This window comes from Fusarium solani (assembly GCF_023522795.1).
Source record: "Fusarium solani strain SB1 chromosome Unknown bctg00000007, whole genome shotgun sequence".
In the NCBI taxonomy this organism is placed as follows: domain Eukaryota; kingdom Fungi; phylum Ascomycota; class Sordariomycetes; order Hypocreales; family Nectriaceae; genus Fusarium; species Fusarium solani.
The window spans coordinates 3,236,895-3,253,289 of NW_027072150.1; the positions used below are offsets into that span (position 1 = coordinate 3,236,895).

General features: G+C 50.4%; 3 protein-coding genes across 3 annotated transcripts; 2 read left to right on the forward strand and 1 right to left on the reverse strand.

Annotated features, from left to right (window-relative positions):
• Positions 1-1,067: 1,067 nt before the first annotated feature.
• On the forward strand, positions 1,068-3,881 carry MRS44_011966 (uncharacterized protein; the record flags this gene model as incomplete). The annotated part of the gene is made up of 5 exons (XM_046284446.2): positions 1,068-1,219; positions 1,270-1,324; positions 1,374-1,880; positions 1,927-2,112; positions 2,172-3,881. The coding sequence occupies 5 exons, from the start codon at positions 1,068-1,070 to the stop codon at positions 3,879-3,881; spliced, it is 2,610 nt and encodes an 869-aa protein (XP_046123678.2).
• A 2,055-nt stretch (positions 3,882-5,936) lies between these two features.
• Positions 5,937-8,060, reverse strand: MRS44_011967 (uncharacterized protein; the record flags this gene model as incomplete). Its single annotated transcript, XM_065619941.1, has 4 exons — positions 5,937-6,929; positions 6,990-7,773; positions 7,845-7,948; positions 8,019-8,060. The coding sequence occupies 4 exons, from the start codon at positions 8,058-8,060 to the stop codon at positions 5,937-5,939; spliced, it is 1,923 nt and encodes a 640-aa protein (XP_065476013.1).
• Positions 8,061-9,500: 1,440 nt separating this feature from the next.
• Positions 9,501-13,054, forward strand: MRS44_011968 (uncharacterized protein; the record flags this gene model as incomplete). The annotated part of the gene is made up of 7 exons (XM_065619942.1): positions 9,501-10,434; positions 10,485-10,915; positions 10,960-11,881; positions 11,955-12,073; positions 12,124-12,225; positions 12,281-12,394; positions 12,446-13,054. 7 exons carry the CDS (start codon positions 9,501-9,503, stop codon positions 13,052-13,054), a joined length of 3,231 nt encoding a protein of 1,076 aa, XP_065476014.1.
• Between the last annotated feature and the right edge of the window lie 3,341 nt (positions 13,055-16,395).

Genomic DNA, 16,395 nt, shown 5'->3' on the forward strand with positions numbered 1-16,395 from the left:
GGCATCGGCGGCAATCCCAGGGCGGGGTCCGTACAACTGGAAGAGCATAATGACTTTTGTTGCGGTAATCTTGGTCGTTGATGAGGAAGGGCAAGACACTAGCTGCGTCACATATGGATAAATCGAGTTTGCCTCCCATGGTTTCAATTTCCCCTCTCACACAGATGAATATGTGCAAGATCAAATCATGGGAAAGAGAAATACAGTGGAACTAACACGCTGTGGCCGAGCGAGAAGGTGGCGTCGATGAAATGAATCGCCCGGTGTTCCACTCGGCGAGGGGCCATCATAAGCGAGGCAACTCCAAGGGAAATGCCGGAAGGTCAGAGCGCGAACGTGGGGCCTCGTGGCGTCAAGATTCCCTTTCATGAGCCTCGCTTATCAGATTTCGCTGGGGTACGCGAGCTGAACGACTTGGCAACCATACCCCGCGGCCTCGGATCCGAGATTCAACTACCGGGAACGCCGGAGACGGTTTCCCAGATACTCTGTGACTCGTTTGAATTATGTAGATACTGGAGCATATCCCTCTACGATCACTTATTGTTTGGATGACATGGAAAGAATTACACCTGAGATTCACCCCTTCGCTACATCCTAACACCTTGATCTAGAACAGATCAACTGCGTGATGTTTCAGCCGGCCATGGATTCGGGCCCACCCTTGTTGCGGTAGTTCCGCACCTTAGCACCAAACCTTCATTGTGTACGCAAGCCTCATCAGCTCGCTTGGCTTTTCTCGGCTAGTGGCTTGCCAAAAGCCTGTCAATCGCGATTGACATATGACTAGTAACACGGTTATGCCAGGGCGCTGCTCCCTGCGTCAAACTAAGGCTTGCTGTGAACCATCTACACGTGCGTCTACGCGGAGGGTGGGTAAAGGTGCGAGATCGGTCACTTGTTGATTACCAAAAAACCGAGGACGTGCACCCCAAAAGGCACGTGGACCCTCCTCACTAGGGGTAAAAGGGAGTAATAAGAGACACTCATACCGCGATCGTGCTTTCTGGGCCCGATGAAATCGAGGACAGCTCTTTTGTTTGCTGAGCCGAGAGACATTCGTTATCATGTCATCCGTTGACCAATACCTAGGGCATGTCGTTCCTCAGAGCTACAATGCCGGATTTATAGCTCTCAGTTACCTGGTCAGCCTTGTCGGGGCGGCATCGACACTCGAGCTGATCAACCGCCGGACCGGATCGAGAGGGCTCTTCAACCAGTATGTCAACATGCGGGAATACTTTGGTGCTAGGATGCTGATGTGATTAGCTTGCTCTTGGTCAGTTCAGCAATCACCATGGGCGGTATATCAATCTGGTGCATGGTGAGTGACTTTGCACCATTGTGGCTGCCTATGTACTGACAACCCGTAGCATTTTATCGGCAACCGGGCCATCGACCTAGCGAACCACGAACGCGACTTGCAAGTAGCATACTCCAGTGGCTTTACTGCCGTCTCCTTTTTCGTCCCGATTATCGTTCTCCTGACCGCCTTTGTCGCTATTGGCACGAATAATTATATCTCCTGGTGGAGAATCACGATCGGGAGTATTCTCTGTGGTGCTGCTATCTGTGGCATGCACTACCTCGGGAACTCGTCCATCAAGAATTACACATGTATATATCGGCCAGCCTTCATCATTGGCGCGGCTATCATCGCCGTGTTCGCTAGCATTATTGCCCTGTCTCTGTTCTTCGTATTTCGAGGAGTATGGGCTCATTCGTGGTGGAAGCGATCCTTGTCAGCCTTTATTCTCGCCGGAGCAGTGTCAGGAATGCATTGGTGCGCCGTCGTCGGGACCCGATACCGGCTTGTCAACATACAGACCAAGAATAACGAACCCTCGAGGATTGCAACTGTCATTGTCGTCATCTGTCTGGTAAGTGTGTCCAAGCTCAAGGACAAAATGTGGCTAATCTCTTTAGTCACTTGGTGCTTGTCTCATCCTTGCCGGCTCCGCCGTTCTTCGTGCCCGGAAGATGAAGAAGTCGGCCCTCCGAGCTCAGCAAATCACATTGGGCACTGCAATCTTTGATAAGCATGGGAGGATTCTGGTTGATCCTGATGGTCTTATGCCTAGTGTGGCCATCACAGACTCGTTCTTGGAGAAGGTATGGGACTCTTTGGATCATTTCCACCACCGGCAGTTTGTCTAACACGAGAGGTACAGAATAGTAGGGAGGGTTTCAGCAACACACATCCCGTTTTCCACTGGCTTTTTCAGGCCTCACGAAACTGGAGCGGGATTTCCACTCTCTTGGACGGCATGAAGCACCATCTTCTCCAGCTACCGCACTCTGGTGGTGAAAAGAGTGGCATTCAATTGATCAACGAGCACGGCGAGATGATCAAAGATTACGACGCTATCTTCCGCGAACTTTTCTGCGTTGCTGCTCTGACCCTCTCCGAGCAGTTGGGTGAGCACATCACGTCAATGGGAGTTCTCTGGGATGACGTCCTGTCTACTGGAGCATACCGGGCGAGAGTTATGCCAAGACTCAGACGACCACGGAGTCCCATCTCAGACAGCGAAAGTACGGCCAAGGAAGAAGACCAGGCCGGTGTCGATGCGGCCGAAAAGGGGTTTCCGGGTTACCAAACAGAATGTGGGCGCGGATCACTGATGCTCTTGGTGCGTCAGGTTCATACAGGCCGTGACGCCGACAGGTTAACATCGGCCGGTTTCCGGTTCGCCGAACTGCATCAAGTGAGCAACTTGATCCAAGCCAGCATGCAGATCCAGTCTAAGGATTTTGAGAAAACACTACGGGGTCTGGTAACGTACGCCGGCCAGGACAAACGACAGTCCTCTGGATCGTACATCGGGTTGTTTGCCATCCGCGCCAGGGTTGATTCTCGTGGCTTTCAGGTGCTGGTTCACAAGGGGGCTAGGCATGTCCTCCCCTCCGAGCGTCTGCACACGGGAAGTATCGACAAGTGGCAAGTGGATTTCGTGAGACAATTTCAAGGGATGCCAGTTTCAAGTCTTGTCCCCAGGCTCTTTGACGACGACGTGGCTCCTGCATCCTCGAATGAAAAGGCCTTTGCCAGACAAATGGGGGAAACCATTAAATCTCTACGCAAGTCCATCAAAGATCCTTTATTTGAGCAGGCAGTGCTCTCCCCGACAGTCGTGCACCTACCAGGCCACGAGAGCCAGGCCGAGGCGGTCATGATAACTTTGCGACTGGTGGTTCCTATTCACTCGGTCCTATCGAGCCACGACTGCGAATTTGTGCCTCTGAGCATCTTGAAGATGCACCAGGCTTCTGATGGCTGGCATCAAGAGTTTACCCGAGGCGTGCACCGCGAGTTCGGGTCTCTGGTCCAATCTCGTCGTGCGAATACCAGTGAACAGGGTCGTCGATCGCGGGCATTCAACTTCTGGCCGTTTGCATCGTTGAAAACTTCTTCAAACAAACATGCGAAGAGAAACCCGATGATGGTACTGACGAAAAATCCAAGCTCACCAGTGTCGGCACGATCTAGCTCAACCGTCAGTCTATGCCCACCTAACGGCACCAACCGACCGAGATCAGTTGACACAGTGGATGAATTCAACAAGCCCAAGTCTCAGGATGACTGGCGAACAGCACCGCCATCTTATGGAGGTATCCTGGTCTTCAAGGAGGTGACAGTCAACGTTAACAAAAGTGAAGGAGGCGGTGAAGATGGAAAAAGTCAGGATACGATGGTTATTGAGACGTCAGATGGGCTTCACACAGCATCAATGTCAAGCATCGAGCTACAACCGATGACCAATATAGGTACAGATGCTCATATTGGGTCGCAGGATACTGGAAAGGTGGATGGGAACATGTCTAACACTGTGACATTTGTTGATATCTTGTTTGCGGAAGCAGTTGGGAGTGGTTTGTAGTTATTAGTAGAATACTAAGTGAAGGAGGCAACAGTCATCCGCACTGGCCGGAAGCATATTATTAATAATTTTCAGAGCCATTTACTTAGTTTAAGGAAAGAATAAGACACATAAAGAGCAAAGTACCTCTAAATTTTGCGAAATAGCGATACCTATTCTATAAATTAATAATCTAATTTAGTATAAAAATCAAGAAAGGTTACAGTTATAATAATTCATACTCTCTAAATGCTCTAAAGATACTTTTACAATTTCTCCGATATTCATAAGGCTTATCTAAGCCGGGCACAAAGTGTTGCCTCTGTACTAGTATCTTAATTTTCCCTTGGATCCCGTGCCATTCTGGCACAACCTGAACTGTGCGTTGCCTAGTCAACTTGGCCGCAACTGTTAACACGGCCGGGAAGCTCTTTTTTGTAGGGTAGCAGAGCTCCTGCGCGGTGGATTAGAGGTATAAGCCTCTGCTATGGATACAGTTAAAAACCTTAACCTGCATAGTTGACTCATCATGCCTTCGACCAGGGGGTATAAAGCGCTCTCGGCCCTCTTGGCCCGCCCCTAGTCATCTCGAACAGTTTCATCACCCTCTTCAAGGTTTCAGGCGCAATGACGAACCGCTCGCTCAAGCCAAATACCAGGGATGCGACACAAGAGATCACATCGAGATCATGACAATCGTTTTCTGTCTTGTCTCCCTATCTTACCACATGCCTCTCTAGCAATAGGGATCTGGCACTACCCGACGACGACATACATCACCGAGAGAATGTTGGTTATGATCCGAGGTATCTGAAAACACCACCATTACACTCTTTGCCTGAAAGAATGTCGAACCTTATCCGCCAAGAGTTTTGATATATCTTTTTTAAAGTAACAGCCCTTCACTTACGGCACGAGGACGAGTATAAAATCTGGTGGCGTCGAGATGGGAGCATGACAGGTGTCGATAGGCGACACCTACCAGCCGGATTCATTGAACCAAAGCGAGCCTATCAGTTCTTGGATAAAGACCTAATAGTGTACCTTGAAACGACGTCAGTTAGTGGGTACTATAGTACTAAGATCGCCCGCTACATCTACCGAGAGTGGTTACATCTACACGATGGGCGGCCGCCCTTTCAACGAGACGGCTTCTTCGCCAAAGCGGTATAAATCAGCAAGAACGGTCCTCAAAATCTACAACAGCTTTCAGCGTGCCATCGCAGGATTTGTCAGCAATTATCAGATCGCTTAGACGATCTTGTCGATTTTTATCCAAGGACAAGGTCAAGAACACCACGACCACCCTTCTTCGAGCCGATACCTAGCAAAAAGATACAGTCATGGCGAGAGAGCGGCTATATCTTGCGCCATCTATTCCGTGCGCTATATATAGTTGTTGACAGAAAGTGTCTAGAAGAGTCTCGAGAGCCAGACCCCATCTGGCAAGATCACGACAGTCCAACTCTCTACCTCGAAAATGTTCATAACCGAGGCTTATCACGCTGTACTGTGCTACTGGTCAAGACAGGTGATGAGGCACACCCTCACTCCCCCATCAACTTCTTACCCCTGCTCGACGCTGGACTGGCATTAAATGTTAATCGTGTAGATTATCATGGTGATGTGGAAGAAACGGTGGTGCGCATCAAGTTGGATGTTGCTGTGCGTTTTGTATGGGAACTCTTATGTAAGAGGAGGATGCCCTTGAGGAGGTTGGACAATTAGCCGAGGGGTTAAGACATGAGCAAGACACGTTTTGCGAGGCGTGGGTGGAAAGGGTTATGAGTTATTCTCACCGAGTTGGCATTGACAACAACGAATATGCATGGCTGGCTATTTGTCGGGCCCTGGCCAGGATGAACAATGAGGCTTTCGAGGAAGATCAAGTCTACCTGATGTGGGAGCGAATACGAGATTGGACATGCTGAGATTAGGACCACTAGTAGGAACCAGCCGGTCGTTGGGCAAATAAATCAAAGCTTGGTTGGTCAAAGAAAGAGCAACTATAATTTACGGCGCTGTAGTGCCATGTCTCGAGGGTCCCTTAGGAACCTTCTACGATCGTCACATTTCCTATTCATGGATAATATCAAGGTCATGCTTCCTCTCTCCCCTTTTGACTTTCCAGGCTGCACTATGACTAAGTCGGACGAGCTCCATCACGAACTCGCTTATCTCTCGGATATGCTCTATCTCCTCTATCAAAAGCCTCTCTGCTGGAATTTTGCGCGTGATGTTGCTTATCGATGACAAGATGTGCAAGTCGCTATCCGCTGTATGGCCAAGAGGGTGTATAAGAATGTTCATAAAGAGTGGCATGGCAGCCATCGGCGCATAGTGGGACACGACCCAGGCTGAATCCTCTTTCCAGAAGTCGACGACAGTGTCCAAGATGCGGAAAATGGAGCGACTGGCCTCTATCGATAGATCGGCGCTCGAGTGCACGACGCTGTGTAGGTCATCGGGCAGATTCTCTTCCAGGTCTCCACACTTTCGGACCAACGTGTGGATATTGATGATAGTAAAAAGGTAGTCGAGCTGCAGATTGATGAAATACGTGCGGTTCTCTAGGCTCATGGCTGAGGGCAATGAGAAGGACGAATCTGATAGGATGGATAATCTAGGACGATAGGGTGGTTCAACTGACAATCGCCATTCCTCAAGCTCGTCGTCAAGTTGTCGAACGTGCGCAAGAAGCTCACTCTCGGTGTATTTAAAAGCTCGGGGCGAGCAGAGTAGTCGAATTGCGTTTTCTTTAATCTTTGCGAGGTTTGTATCCCGTGACTGGTTGCTAAATTCCTCGGACTCGGTCACATCGCAGTGATCCGAAGTAAGTAGTGGCGGCTCGTCGGTACGCAACGAGATATCCTTGTCATAGCAGTAGCACATCCAGAACAACCTTCGGATGTGTAGCTTTGTTTGGTCGTCGAATGTGGGAATATGTTGCGGAAGGATAGCCAGTCGTGACAGCGGGAAATGGCCGCCAAGGTCACATACCATGCGACATGCGCTTCTGAAGGTGACGGAAGCCTCTCGGCATTGTCCTCTCATTTTTTGACATGCCCACTACTTGGAAGTCAGCCGTGAGACTCAGTGACAATACTTGGTGGTTCTACGTTTCCTTACCAGAAGAAGGGTGCCCTGCAAGCTGTCCAAGTTCGTATTGCCATTGATGATGGTTAGCAAGCGGTTGGCCTCATGAACGCAATCGTTTGGTTCGACGGTGAGACCTAATTGCCGAGCGTCTGTAGTGCGTACGACGAGTGCAATCATGGCCCAGAGACAGGCCTCAGCTGATGTCCGGCGTCCCAGATCAGCCCCTTCATCACCGTACGCTCTGGCAATTGTTCCTTCAAAGAGGCTTCTCTCTAGGATAGCAAAGACGATAGAGGTCTTGGATTTAAAGAAGCCCTCAGCGAGATGCCTGCAGGTAACTTTTGAGGGCAGCATTCTCGGCTGTTCGGGAAATGTAGTAGGGCCAAGCGGTGGTGCAGTCCCCAACGGGTTGGAGAATAAGTCAAACTTCTCCAGAAACACACGCTCTCCTGCACCATCTGAGATCCACTGCCGACCACGCTCAGACAAAATCCCTATCCCTTTGAAGTACCAATTGTTACCGATTTGACATCGCGACAATTTGGAGGTAGACTTGGGCGGAGTTGTCCGGGCCAGTGCGGTATTCGCAGCAAGGTCGGAAGGGCTTATGGGGGACGGTTGGCCGAGGATCGTAGCGACGGGAGATGCTCTCAGGCGGTTGTTCGATGGTTCGGCAAATGGCCTCTCGGGAAATGGCCTTTCTGGCCAAGGCGAAGCGCCTCCAACGGGCCTATTCGTACATAATGCAGACTGGAGGGCTTCTTCGAGCGTTTCTACTCGTCGGGACAGTTCTTGGACAACATCGGATGTGGTTCTGAGGTCTTGTGTCAGGCTCCCAAACTGTGCTATCTCGGCAATAAGCAAAGTCATTCGAAGAAAGCTTACCTCTTGTTTGGGTCTTTTTGAATGACTCTGTCAAAGGTACAGGCCACGCCCTGGCTCCCGCACCAGTCGCAGGGATCGCCCTGAGTCTTGATGATACATTGAATCTAACAAGTCGGCGTTATTCGAACAATCTCTGCCAGTGTCAGTTGGACGATGAAACATGTGATCAATTACCTTTCGCTTGTAGCAGACATCGCAGGCGCGCCGGGGAGGCATTGCATCGCCCCCGCATAAAGAAGTTGAGGTAATCGGAAAGACGGATCGCCGACGGAAACGAAAGGATGGAGAAATTTGACCGGGAAGACACATGTATCGGAGACCCGGAAGTCCGATGACACACCGTATCGGTGCATAATGTCCGAGCGCGCAGGAGCCAGGCGTGCCAGGGTATGGATGGAGTGGCCCCGGCTGGAACAGCTTGCGCGTGGGGTTGTGGGCCACCACCGACGGACTCAATCAACATAATGGATGGATGGACATGTTGACTGGATTCGTGCAAAAAAGGGTGCAACAAATACTGTATCGTCATCAAATGACGGGTACAGCTGAGAGACTATCATGGTGCATGGCAACTCAGCACCCACCTCCCATTTTCTACAGTGTAAACAACACAGTACTCCTTGAAAACGTCGAGGCTACTGAACATGGGACGGCGCTTCACCTTTTCGCAAGTCTCGACATAGACAAGAGATCATTGAGCTCGTAGCACAGAAGTAAATGCATTTTGAGGAATGGGCTGGTTCATATCAGGTAGCAGAAGTAGAGGACAGGCAAGTGTAATATAGATAATACAAGGTGTCTCAGTGTATGGGTATTCTTTAGAAAACCTTGTTTGTGACAAGTCAGTCTTGGGCCGAGGGATGGGGAAGATAGGCGCGGGCAGCCTTCTTTGGTAGTCCTTGCCTGTCGCGCTATCGGACCTGGTTCGTTCTTTTCTCACATCTCGATTTCCATCTGTCCCTTTGCCTTGACGTATATTCACGCTAACACAATGCGGTTTTGATGCCAAAAGCTTAATTGAAATATTGTAGGCGAGGTGATGGGTGGAGATATGATAATACAACCAATCCTCGGTACTTATTAGGGTCAGTTAACAGCGTCACATCATCGAGGAGAGGCAGTGCATGCAAGACAAACAAGATATGGCCCAAGCTCTTCATTTCCGTCACCGATTACCAATATCAAACTTGCTTCCTTCATTGGATGTGCTAGTGACATGGATGCTCTGGTCCGTGCCGTGATCGCTGATCCTCCCTCGATTAAGAAGAGACGGAGTTCCGTGTCCGCTTATGTAACGCAGATTTTCTCCAGCTTTGTCAAAACCGACGCCAACGTGGCGCTTATCAGATCCCTCCAAGTGCAGTCATTGGTTGGGAAGAGGAGCCCCGTGGCCCCCCCTTTGTTGATCTTGACAACAGCTCCCCTGCTGAGACTTGAGCTAAGCTTTCGAACGTGGTCGCGATGCAGCTTTACCCCGATCTTGGATTGCAGAGACAGGCAGGTAGACATAGGTACATAATGTCAACCGCTCCACGTATTGACCAAGATGCCTCCTCCACCATAGCCTACTGGTTCTTGAGCCGACTCCCTTCACAACGATTCCCTTTATCCAGGGCCTCAGATAAGGTCTGAAGGCCTACCTTATACTTTTGCAACATGTCAAGCAATTTGCTCGATCCAAAGGCACTGTTGGATCCACGCCAGCGGTCGACGAGCAACGCAGACACCATCTCCTTCACTGACGGGACAACTGTTGCGCCTAGCAGCTACCTGTCAGATGTACCGCAGTATTACGACCCGGGCCAGCCTAAAGGTGTCGACCTCGGAGACCCCAACAGGCCATTCCCTCATAGCCCCGATCAACTCGGCCAATTACTCGACCCCAAATCACTCGATGTCCTCAAGGGTTTTGGTGGCCTCGAGGGCCTCGCTCGCAGTCTCCGTGTAGACCTCAAAGCTGGTCTCAGCGTGGATGAGCTTAAACCGCATACTTCCCCGCACGGCCCATCCACTGAAAGAGTTCGCACGTATGGGCGCAACCAGCTTCCAGCGAAAAAGCCCAAGTCAATCTGGAGGTTGGCATGGATCACTCTTCAAGAAGCAGTTCTGATCATGTTATTGGTGGCTGGCGTCATATCCCTTGCGCTTGGTCTCTACGAGACCTTTGGTGTGGCCCACAAGCCTGGCGACCCTACGCCCGTTGATTGGGTTGAAGGCGTTGCTATTTTGTCCGCTGTTGTCATTGTCGTGGTAGTCGCCTCGCACAATGACTGGCAAAAAGAAAAGGCTTTCGTCAAGCTGAACACGAAGAAAGATGACAGAGAAGTCAAGGTGCTTCGGTCCGGCAAGTCCATGCTTGTCAACGTTGTCGACGTGGTCGTCGGAGATGTTCTTTACCTTGAGCCGGGTGACTTGATTCCTGTTGATGGCATCTTTATCGATGGGCACAATGTCAAATGCGATGAATCAACTGCAACCGGCGAGTCAGACGCCCTGAAAAAGACGCCCGGCGCAAAGGTCTTTGCACCAGATTGGAACAGCAGCAAAGATCCTGACCCATTCATCATTTCCGGGTCAAGGGTTCTTGAAGGTAAGACACACGTACACTAGGGACCATGAAGTGTTACTAATTTGTTGTAGGCATGGGGACATTCCTCTGTACTTCGGTCGGGACCAACAGCAGCTTTGGCAAAATCATGATGTCAGTCCGGACGGATATTGAGTCGACGCCCCTGCAAAAGAAACTAGAAGGATTAGCAGTGGCTATTGCTAAGCTCGGTGGTGGTGCTTCGGTGCTCATGTTCTTTATTCTCCTTTTCCGCTTCTGTGCACATCTCCCTGGGGATGACAGGCCGGCGGAGGAGAAAGCATCGACCTTTGTTGACCTTTTGGTCGTGGCCATTGCTATCATTGCTGTGGCTGTGCCTGAAGGTCTACCTCTTGCCGTCACCCTTGCGCTAGCCTTTGCTACGACGCGCCTTTTGAAGGAGAATAATCTTGTCAGAGTACTTAGGGCATGCGAGACTATGGGCAATGCTACTTGCATCTGTTCAGACAAGACAGGAACTCTGGTAAGTCACCTTGGACAAGAGGAACAAATCTTGCTAATTTTCAGACTACGAACAAAATGACCGTCACCGCCGGCCGCTTTGGTGATTCCAGCTTCACCGATGATACTTCTTCGTGGGCCTCGAGCTTGTCTCAGGACACCAGAAAGCTCATAACTCAGTCAGTAGCCATCAACTCGACGGCTTTTGAAGGAACCCATGAAGGAGAGACAACATTCATCGGCTCGAAGACGGAGACTGCGCTACTACAGCTTGCCAGGGACCATCTTGGCATGCAGTCCCTTTCGGAAACCAGGGCAAACGAACAAATCGTCGTCATCGAGCCCTTCGACTCTGTCAAGAAGTATATGACCGCAGTCATCAAGGTTCCATCTGGCTACAGATTACTCATCAAGGGAGCTTCCGAAATCATCGTCGGGTTTTGCGCACAGCAGGTAAACCCAATCACCAGTGACGTTGAACCCCTGGACCGCAAATCCGCGGAGGATGCCATCCTTGCATTCGCAAGCAAGTCTCTCCGTACCATTGGAATGGCGTACAAGGACTTTGAGGAGGTACCTGATCTTGAAAGCCTGAGTGACTTGACTCTTCTTGGTGTCGTTGGCATCCAGGATCCGGTCCGCCCTGGCGTTCCTCAGGCTGTACAAAATGCCAAGCGTGCTGGCGTTGTGACTCGGATGGTTACAGGAGATAACTTGGTCACTGCCCGAGCTATTGCCACGGAATGCGGCATCTATACTGATGGTGGCATTATCATGGAAGGTCCTGAATTCCGCAAACTATCCGAAGAGGAACTCGACAAGATCATCCCCCGACTACAGGTCCTAGCCCGCTCATCGCCCGACGATAAACGCGTCTTGGTTACACATCTCAAGGCCTTAGGAGAAACCGTGGCTGTGACAGGCGATGGCACTAATGACGCACCAGCTCTCAAGGCTGCCGATATTGGCTTCTCTATGGGTATTTCAGGTATGTGGAGTGTACTCTATTGGCCCGTTGTCGAATGGGCTTGCGGAAGCTAGCTAACCACACGATATTTCAGGTACCGAAGTAGCGAAAGAGGCTTCCGAGATTATCCTTATGGATGATAACTTTGCCTCGATCATCACTGCCCTAAAATGGGGCCGGGCTGTTAATGATGCTGTGCAGAAGTTTTTGCAGGTATTTTACTATTATCTGAGAAGCCATATACATAGCTGACATATCAACAGTTTCAAATCACTGTCAATATCACTGCGGTCATCCTGTCGTTTGTTACTTCCATGTACAATGATGACTACGAGCCAGTTCTCAAAGCCGTGCAGCTGCTTTGGGTAAGTCGGCAATCAAGTTCAGCACACACCCAGGTTGAATATTGACTTTCAACAGATTAACTTGATTATGGATACGATGGCTGCCCTGGCTCTGGCCACAGACCCCCCCACAGATGCCATCCTCGATAGGCCTCCTCAACCCAAGTCTGCACCGCTCATCACCATGAACGTAAGTCCATCATCGCCTCCACCTAATGTATGACAATATTAACAACTGAAGATGTGGAAAATGATCATCGGTCAATCTATTTTCCAGCTTGTTGTTGTCCTCGTCCTTTATTTCGCCGGCGGCGCCATTCTCAACTACGATGTCAGCATTGAAAGTGAGAAGCTTCAGCTTGATACTATCATCTTCAATATGTTCGTTTGGATGCAAATCTTCAACGAGCTAAACTGCCGTCGGCTCGACAACAAGTTTAATATTTTCGTGGGAGTCCACCGAAACTGGTTTTTTATTATTATCAACCTCATCATGATCGGCCTACAAGTTGCCATTGTCTTCGTGGGTAACCGAGTCTTCGATATCGATCCTGATGGTCTCGACGGTCCTCAGTGGGCTATATCAATCCTCGTCGCAGCATTCAGTCTACCATGGGGTGTGGTCGTGCGCATTTTCCCTGATGAGTGGTTTGCAAAGGTTGTCCACTTTGTGGCACCACCCTTTGTCATCCCGTATAGGTTTCTTGCGAAAGGTTGCTCCAAATTTGCCAGGCTTTTCAAACGATCTAAGAAATTGGGTCGTGGAGAAGACAGCGATTCCACGGAGGAGAAAACACAAGACAAGGAGAAGTCATCTACGGTTGGGCCAATCATCGTTGAACAGGCTTAGTACACCTGCCTTGAGAACATTTCGGCGAAACAGAAAGGCCTTGTTGCAATTAGAAGGAAGAGAACCGATTGATACAGATCGGGGGTAGGGGCAACGACAAAACGGGGGGCTAGGGGGGAGGTGACTTGGCAGAGTCTGGAAAGGCAAGCGTGAAAAAGGACGAGAAGAGGGAACCATGTAAAATTTCATCAGTAATCGGAGTTATCTTATATATATGGTATGAAAATCGGGTTTGGATTTCCATGAACGTTGAGTTTAGAGTTGTCAAAGGGCAGGTAATTGCCATATACAAAAAAACTCGATGCAGCTGGACCAATAGTGATTTGAATCACTTGGAACCTTTTTTCTTATGAATGCAAGGCTTTGGGTGTGTCCTGTTTCCGCTTTAGTACCCCGTCGTCCTACAGCTTGCGGGTTGAGTCTCCTCCACCTTCGCGCCTCTTGCTCGTGGGCGGAGACGCGTTGAGCCGGCCATCCAACATGGTCCTCGGATGACTTGACGCCTTTGGAAACCTTCTCACCAAGAGCCAACGTCCTGCGATCAAGATTTGGCATCAACTGAACGCCAAATTCGACTCTCGCCAGGCCGATCCCCCTCCAGACGACGCTCATACTCCCTCCCCCATCGCCGATTTCGTCTTCGCGTCTTGGACTATCTCCCACGTCTCTAGTATTGTTCTGTCCTTCGTCTGTGACTGTCCGTACTCTGATGAGATTGAGCGGCTCGGGAGACGCGGTTGGTCTCGTCTCAAGACTACTTCGGAGCTCTTTATGTTCGTTCTCGACAAATACGCTCTCGGTAACTCCTGCCGAAAAGGGTTAAATACTGCTTCGAAAGCCGCCGGAATGATGACATGATCGTAAAGATCTTTTTGTTGCTCAAGCGACAGAGCGTTCCGGGTCGATGACGTCATGTCTTTCGCGGCGTTTGGGAAGAAGACAAACGCGGAGAAGCGTACACTGTGTGCGCTGAATGTTCCAAGTTTAATATGCCGCGTCCTTGCCAAGTCCAGTCCGTGCGGCTGGATTACCTCGTCTTTGGATATATTCAAGCCTGCAGAGGGAAGAAGGGACAACCGAAAGTCGTTGGGCGATTGGATTACTTGGAGGCCTTTTTCCCCAAACCAGATGCTGCCGATGTCCCATTGCCTAGACAATGACAAATCTGGCTGACCTGGATGGGTCAGAGCCTCTGACGACTTGCTAAGCGAGAGTGGCTGGATCGGTTGGTCGGCGAGGAAGCCTTTCCACTGCCGGAAAGAGCTGCTAGGGTCATAAGAGCCAGTCTCACCAAACATTGTAGACAGAGGAGGAAGAAACTGTTGCAGCTATTCAACACACTCCCGAAGAGAGTGGGCAGGCTCGGCTTCGTTACCCTCAGCCCCCTGTGTACCTATTTAAAGCACTCAGTATTATATCAACCGTGACGCTCGCGGGTTTCGGATGGCCATTTACATTTAGAGCTATAGAAAACCCTGAAGATCTGGTCGTAAGCATGTTTATACAGATCGAGGAACTCAGGGGTTGACCCAGCATTTCCTTGTCGAATGGTCTCGATGAAGCTTTGCAAGGTCTCACTGCGAGGTTCACCGCCAGGTAAGGTAGCATCATTACTTGGGCTACCTTGTGGTTTGACGCTAGAGTTCTCTACATCGGCCTGCTAATTCATGAAAAGACGTTATACGGACGTCGACCACTCAGGAGTACCTGTAGTAGCACTGTCGCGATGGTTTGTCAATTCCGATGACCCTGATTCAGTTGAGGGTATCATCGGTGGGATATGTAACCGATACAGCCTGTCGTGAAACCTTCGCACACGTTGTCTCGTGAGCGCTCGCGTCAGTTCAAGAGGAGCCGTTGGATGCACGAGCAAAAGCGCTGGGTTTACATCCTCGCGTCTAGCAGTCTGCTGCTGGCCATACTGTATATCTACCGGCTGACTGGTGTTAGACATTACGTGTATTCGGTTCATTGATGCAGATTCGTGTATTCATGTTGTGTTGTGTGTAAAAATCTGCCCCTTCAAGGGGTCGCCAATTCGGCGCGTAGTCTTAATACATATCCCTGCTTGCACGTGACACCCCAGCACCTGTTCAACAACTGGTAGAAGAGGGAATGACCTCAGGATCGGTTGCATCACAAATTGTTGGGCAGTAGGATACTCGATTACCAGGACCCGATGCTGATATAGCGCTTCCATGAGCAGTCGATACGGAAGTTGAGATCGGAACCAGCGCTTGATGCATCGAAGGGCTGATGGTGTTACGAACAGGCCCGGCGTTAAGGCGCGACGCGTCTCCAAGTGGCACCGGGTTGCGCGTAGGGTCCACCATGCGTAGATTCGGGGATCGCTGTTGGGCTGCCACTTGGCCTACCTTGTTGGATTTCTGGGTGCCCCAGCCCGTTGGCACGTGGGATCGAATAGTTAAGCGGACCTCCCAACTCGTGTTGATACGTGGCTTTAGAGGCATTGCATATTCCCTTTTCCAAGGTTGGAGCGCACAAGACCAGTGGGCTAGCAGATAACAAGCCTCCTACCTCCCTCACCGGAAGAGTAGTTAACACAAATAAAGGCATAGTCACTTCCATCATTGAAAGATTCATCATCTTACACAGGGTAAGTAAAATATATTGATCAATATGGGCAGGAAGTGCAGCTCTCCTCTAATGACCTATGGCCCCGTCTCAGGCGTATCTCTGTTGAGCAGTGAGGCTTCATGGGCGGCATCGACCACGGGTTCTAGTAGAGGTAGCAAAGGTAGTGCTGACAGATGTGGTAGTCGGAGCCTCACTGAGGCTCAGGGTTTGCGACGTGATTGATTGGACTTCGGTGGTTGGCTGGCTCTCGGTGCTAGTCTCACTTTCCGAGTTGCTGGTCTGAGTCTCGGTTGTGCTGTGGCTCTCGTTGGTAGAACCTGCCGAGGCGAAATGGACCTGTTATACTCGAGCATGGTGAAACCAAGGTTGGTTCTGGTTGTCCAGGTGCTATGGAAATGTTTGCGGATGGAATCTGTATGGAGTAGACTATACTTTAGTGGTAGAAGATCGTGGTGGGCTCACCCACATTAAGTCCGACCGGGGCCCGTGCCGCATATCGATCGTGGCGATGCACCCCGCAAGATCGATTGTGCGAATGCGGGGAAAGTTGAGTGTAGCCCCGCGTATAAGCGAGACCAAGTCCGCCTGGCTGGTCCCACGACAATCCGACTTCTCCTCCATACCTGCTCCTCCTGCTTAGCTGATGCAAACCCACCAAGCATCCCGCAATTCAGGCCCCTGTCCCGCAGCAATGTCCGACGGCGAGCTCGATGCAAAGCCGGCGTATTCGTGCCCGATATGCC